The sequence below is a fragment of the Paramisgurnus dabryanus genome, chromosome 2 (assembly GCF_030506205.2).
Source record: "Paramisgurnus dabryanus chromosome 2, PD_genome_1.1, whole genome shotgun sequence".
In the NCBI taxonomy this organism is placed as follows: Eukaryota; Metazoa; Chordata; class Actinopteri; order Cypriniformes; family Cobitidae; genus Paramisgurnus; species Paramisgurnus dabryanus.
The window spans coordinates 50,145,770-50,152,615 of NC_133338.1; the positions used below are offsets into that span (position 1 = coordinate 50,145,770).

General features: G+C 35.3%; 1 protein-coding gene across 1 annotated transcript in view; it reads left to right on the forward strand.

The window, feature by feature from the left end:
* Positions 1-2,878, forward strand: part of pkd1l2a (polycystic kidney disease 1 like 2a) — a 42,190-nt gene extending 39,312 nt beyond the window's left edge. Inside the window, exons 35-37 of the mRNA XM_065261410.2 lie at positions 2,176-2,277; positions 2,389-2,520; positions 2,605-2,878. Coding sequence (XP_065117482.1) covers positions 2,176-2,277; positions 2,389-2,520; positions 2,605-2,727 — 357 coding nt within the window. The 3' untranslated portion in view covers positions 2,728-2,878. The remainder of the gene's footprint in view (positions 1-2,175; positions 2,278-2,388; positions 2,521-2,604) is intronic.
* Positions 2,879-6,846: the final 3,968 nt, after the last annotated feature.

The following is a 6,846-nucleotide window of genomic DNA, read 5'->3' on the forward strand; positions in this document are numbered from 1 at the left end:
TGTATTACAATTACCACGTTGCACAATGTCCTCACTGACACTCTTCCAAGCGAGGTCCTTTTTATTCCTGTCTCCTCTATAGAAATAAGAACTTGTGTGGTATAGCTCCGGGTGACTGCTTACGGACAATATCTAGCGTTGGTTGAATAAGTGACTCCAGGCGGGGCTGCCACCACAGCAGCAAACAGGCTCCTGATTGGTTAACGCGGCGCGAAATTCAGCCAAAGTTCAATTTTTTTAACTCTGGCGTCAGCCGCAAATTCGCGTGAACCGCAAAATCCACAAAAAGCACCATTTGCGTGTACTGCGCACAACGCTCAATTCGCTCCCGCGCCGCACGCCTCTTCCGTAGGACCTCTTGACGCGCGTCAACGCGTCTTCACATTGACTTAACATTGAAATCACTCGCGCTTCACGCCTTTACCGCGGTTGGTGTAAACGCAGCATTACACACCCGTTGCCATTGGTTTTTGGAATTACTTATTGCGGATGACAAAATTACGTTTTAGTTGTGTAACATTGGTTAATGGAAACGCAGTTATTTCACTATAGATTTTGTTGATATTTAGCAAAAAAAACACTTAAGTTTTGAGCAAATCTTAATTCCATCTTGTTTATTAAGAGAAACATTTGCATGCAAAAAAAATGGTCCCTGATGAGGTTTTATGTTAATCAGTAATACAGCAATTATCAACTAGATGGCGCACTTGCCTAATTTATAAAAAAAAACTGAAGCAAAAAAATATTTACTAATTTTAAACTCTGTGTATGTTTTGATAAGCGTTCTGAATCTGATCTCTAACAAAATTCCTTCACAAAAATGCTACTATTTCAGCTTTTTGCTAATTTTTTTTTTTTAAGAAAAATGCTCATACTTAAGAATTTATTAACAGAGAATAAAATATAGATGAAACTTTTTTTTACCGTTTTGTTTGTTTGTTTGTTTATTGTTTGTTTGTTTAAAAGCAGAGGGTCTGTTCTTTAATTTGATATATTTCTAAAAACTGAAGCAAATATTTTTTTTACAAATTTTAAACTCTTTGTATGTTTTGATAATCGTTCTGAATCTGATCTCTAACCAAATTCCTTCACAAAATGCAATTATTTCGGCTTTTTGCTAATTATTTTATTTTTTTAAGAAAAATGCTCATATTTAAGAGTTTATAAGCAGAGAAAAAAAATATAGATGAACCTTTTTTTCACCATTTTGTTTGTTTGTTTATTGTTTGTTTGATAGCAGAGGGTCTGTTCTTTAATTTGATATATTTGTAAAAACTGACGCAAATATTTTGTTTTACTAATTTTAAACTCTGTGTATGTTTTGATAATCATTCTGAATCTGATCTCTAACTAAATTCCTTCACAAAAATGCAATTATTTCAGCTTTTTGCTATTTTTTATTTTAAGAAAAGTTCCATATTTAAGAGTTTATAAGCAGAGAAAAAATTATAGATGAAACGTTATTTTTTTCCTGTTTTGTTTGTTTGTTTGTTTATTTGAAAGCAGAGGATCTGTTCTTTTATTTGATATATTTGTGTGTTTATATATTTTTAGGAGAAAATTTTCGTGGAAGACATTTTGTGAAATTTTTGTGAAAATCACAAAAAATGCTGGTGGGGAACTTAAAAAAAAAAAGAGTCCCTGATGAGGTTTTATGTTAATCAGTAATACCGCAATTATTGACTAGATGGCGCACTTGCCTAATTTATAAAAAAACTGAAGCAAAAAAATGATTTACTAATTTTAAACTCTGTGTATGTTTTGATAAGCGTTCTGAATCTGATCTCTAACAAAATTCCTTCACAAATATGCAATTATTTCAGCTTTTTGCTAAAAAAAAACAATATAAAGAAAAATGCCCATATTTAAGAGTTTATCAGCAGAGAAAAAAATTTAGATGAAAGTTTTTTTCCCCGTTGTGTTTGTTTATTGTTTGTTTGAAAGCAGAGGGTCTGTTCTTTAATTTGATATATTTGTGTGTTTATATATTTTTAGAAGAACATTTTCCTGGAAGACATTTTGTGAAACTTTTGTGAAAATCACAAAAAATGCTGGTGGGCAACTTAAAAAAAATGAGTGGGAATGAGTTAAAAGGAAATGCACTTTTTGTGCATTTTTTTTTAACAAAAGTTACAAATCACAGCTTTAAAACATTTCAATTTTGTTCCCCATTAGTGCAATCTAATGTACGGTTGGAGGCTCTGCTCGTACAGAACTTTGGTTCAGGCTGCCCAAACTATTATTTGCCTACAGCTGGGTATCTTTAACTATGATGAGGTAAGTTGTTTATTCAATATTAGGGCCGCACCGTATTGGTAGAACTGATGTTGCGGTATTTTGTTCGTCCCTATTCGATATAATAAGAGCGTAATTTCCCTCTACCTACAGGTTTTGGATTACAATCCAGTTCTGGGTGCTTTCCTGATTGGATCCTGCATTATCTTCATGACATTCGTCGTTCTGAACCTATTTATATCCGTCATCCTGGTGGCCTTCAGCGAAGAGCAACTTCACCCCACAGTAAGTGTCCTATGATCGAGAAATCTAGGGAAGTTTTAGATGTTTTAGCCTTTTAAATTCACTGAGATGTGTCTCTTATCGCAGCACTCTGAAGAAGAAGAGATTGTAGAGCTGATGCTGATGAAGATCTGCAGTCTTTTTGGAATCAAGTGCAAGAAAAAAATCGACCCAGACGCCGTTGTGACCAAAGCTTCGGTTATATCATAGCGATTGATCCGCATCTATATAATTGTGCGATGGTCAACACAAGCTTTGTGAAATGTCTCTTGGTCATTGTATACATAACCTTAGATTTTAAGGCTTGCAAATGCATAGAGGCTGTTTCCTTTAGGTGTCAATGCTAGAATTACAAATATTAAAGCATAAAATATACAATTGCACTTTTTTGTCTTACTACACTTGTGTTTGACTCAATAACAACAGTGATGAAAAATGTCTCAGACGTGCCTACAATGTGTCTGTAAAGTTTATGTTCAAATCACCGCACAGATCATTTATATCATGTACAATATGCCCCTATACGAGTAGGAGTGAAAAGGCACTGATTTCATGTCTGTACCATAGACTGTAAAAAAAGATGGACGACGCCTGTTCACTCTCTTCCATTGGTGAAAAGTGAAGCCGCAAGTGTCCCGATATGGCGGCGACATCTTGGGTCTTGAGTCTGCGCACTAGCGATTTCGGGACCAGTCATGCGCACTAGTGAGCAGGAAGGGAAGCCGCGAAGTCAAAACCCCGCCCTCGCTCTCGTAGAATGCGCATATCACACGATATCACAGCTGTCAATCATGACGTGACACCACCGTTTTTATATCATTAAATAACTAACTAAACACAAACCTATTTTAAAAACAAACATTTGAATTTACATCAGCGTGATAAAAACTACAGTAAATGACAGAAACCAGCTTCGGAAAAAAGATAATTGAAGTGTAATTAATTTTTTTTAGTTGGTCCCAAGTCCCATTGAATAACATGGGGAGGCGGGGTTTATGACCTATACTGGGACCAGTCACTGGGGGGCGATCGAGACGTTTTGGCTTCACTTTTCAGGGCTTGTGCGGCACGCTTGGTCTGTACCTTTAAATGTAAATGAGCTACAGCTCCTCATTCCCTTATGTGAATACAGTCTGAGACAATAGTATCTTTAGCTGCATTTGCGCTACAATGTGCTAAAAAACCCACATTTAGAAACGATTTGGGTCAAATTAACCAGTCAGTCAGTGTCTGTAGGCGGGACTTTGTTTGTGTGACCTCACATTAACAGAAGAATCAAAATAAGCACAACCGGCGCACCGTCATAGAATGTCTCTGAACAGGTTCACGCCCACTTTTGGGGAAAACAAACTAGACCTCCAATTGACTTCCATACAAAATAGCGGAACAAAGCAACTTTCGTACACACCCGGCAGGCATAAATAGCTTAAGAAATCAGTATCACTCAGATTAAACATGTCGAGTTATTATCTGTCCACCATAGAGCGCGAAAGATACATTAACACATTTAATATGGTCAATATAAAAACATGTCACTTTCATTCTCCCAGCGTCAAATTTGTGTAACAACGCTCCCTATTGGCCAGAGGTGTCTTACCCGGACATTTACAGGTACCTCATCGAGTCAACAGGGAAGACGGTGAATGATTTTACTTCGTATTTGAAAGTTACTTCGTATTTATATATTATGTCTTTATATTTACAGTACTGAGCGCACTTTTCCGTCCAGCCATACAACTACTAGCATAAATGATATTTCCAGCAATCACTGGATAAATTTCAACCAATTGCTTCCAAAATTGATTCAGTTTTTCGAAGCATTTGAAACACCACACACGCTAGCGACACCTGCTGGTCAAAATTGTGTAAAAGCAGTTCTGTCGGTCCTAACATTTTACACTTTTTTTACAACTCCCCTAGTGGCAAATCATCGTTCTTTTTGTAAATCATCGAGGTTTTTTTCTCACTGTATTTAAATGATAAAGGTTTGGCAGCGGTGGGATGTGAATCATCGGATTTTCGAAACAGTTATGACGTAATGAAGCCTCGTTTGCTAAAATCACGTGACTTGACCAGTTTGAAACCAATAAAAAGAAACAAAATATTCGTAAAAGTTTCGAAGCCTCACGAAGCAGTAGTGCTTCGAAAGCGACCATCACTACTACCAAGCACGGTGTGCAGGCAGGCACCTTTTATGCAAGTTATTTTCTTATCATATCATAATATTATCAATAATATTTCAGAATACTAACAATTATAAAGTTGACTATTATAACTAGTTAATCCTAAATTGATGTAATATTCTTATGACTTAAAAATGTAATGCTAAGTTAACGTAAAGGAATAGTCTACCCTTTTGCCATATTAAACTATGTTATTACCTCAACTTAGACGAATTAATACATATCTATCTTTTTTCAATGCGTGCACTGTACAGCGCGTCGTGAATGTGTTAGCATTTAGCCTAGCCCCATTCATTCCTATGGTACCAAACAGGGAAGCCACCAAACACTTCCGTGTTTTCCCTATTTAAAGACTGTTACATGAGGAGTTATACTAGTAAGTATGGTGCCACAAAATAAAACTTTTTTTTGGTACCATAGGAATGAATGGGGCTAGGCTAAATGCTAACACATTCATAACGCGCTGTACAGTGCATGCATTGAAAAAAGATAGGTATGTATTATTAATTCGTCTAGGTGGAGGTAATAAAATAGTTTAATATGGCAAAAGGGTAGACTATTCCTTTAAAGGAAAACACCACCGTTTTTCAATATTTTACTTTGTTCTTACCTCAACTTAGACAAATTAATACATACCCATCTTTTTTCAATGCGTGCACTTTTAATCTTTGTACAGCGCCGTGTGAATGTGTTAGCATTTAGCCTAGCCCCATTCATTTCCACCAAACACTTCCATGTTTTCCCCATTTAAAGACTGTTACATGAGTAGTTACACGAGTAAGTATAAAAATAAAACTTTTGTTTGGAGCCATAGGAATGAATGGGGTTAGGCTAAATGCTAAAATGTTCAAGAAGCGCTATACAAAGATTAAAAGTGCATGCATTGAAAAAATATAGGTATGTATTAATTCATCCAAGTTGAGGTAAGAACATAATAAAATAATAAAAACAGTGTTTTGCTTTAAATAAACCATGACGTATGCAGCCTGTATATGCGACCTCTGCAGCCTGCAAAATATGGCCTGTGACCCTTCAGGAGCCGAGTTTAACAAGGGAAGTGGTGTCCAATCCTGGACCTGTCCTACAATTGAGCAATCCTAAAGACACTTGCCTTTAATTGTCAAGTAATCCAAAACACCATGACTTGCGGGTTCAAGGTGTTTGATTACGATTATGTGTCTCTACACCAGATACAATGTGACAATTTAATTTAACCCCTATAAGGGTGGTTTCCTAGACAGGGCTTATCCTTGTCCCAGACTAAAATGATTGTTGGATCTGCCTCAATTTAAAAACATCTTGCACTGATATGTTTTTGTAAGGTATAAACTACGCAAATGGGTGATTCTCACGAAATACAGACTTAAACGGTGTCCAGCATCAGATTTGTTTTTAAAAGCCATTGAAGCCAATTTTTTGCACATATAAGATTAAGGTCTGAACTTACTATAACCATCATTTTTAGAGGATTAAATAAATATTTCCTATAGAATCATTAAATTTTTTTGATTTTCATTATAAAAAAATGATCATTACCGCAACATGATATTACATTAAATATATGCATTTACAAACTCGTGTTTCGGTAATGAGAACTAAAAAGTTGTCTAGGTACTATGACAAACAAAATTTCATCTTTTATCTGGAGAGAAAAAATAAGAACCGCATAGCTGGTAGCCATCTTGAGTGTCACAGTCAATTATGTCCCTTACAACTATTTTTTTTTTAAATGCTAGTTCCTTAAGGGCTTAATGTTTGAAAATTGTTGCGGAGGATGAGAAAATTGGTCTTGGATACATTATATTCCTTATTATTGTCTCTACATTTACCAATGATCAAAAAATGCCACATGTTTCTTTACTGTAAAATGTTTATAGTATAACATGCACTGAAGCTTAATATTTTTTTATTATAAATTTCAATATCAAAAAACCAAAATCCAGTCATGGACACGTTTGCGGTAATGAAAATTTTCCTCTTAAATGTGGAAAAAACCAAAATTGGTTTGTATGATGTCATTTGAAATCATGTGCAAAATAGTACATGAAGAGATGTTTGTAACTGTATGCTTCTTATTTTGATAGCATTTACGTTTTTATCAAAATGTTTTATGACACCATATAAGTATAATCTTGTGAGAATCACC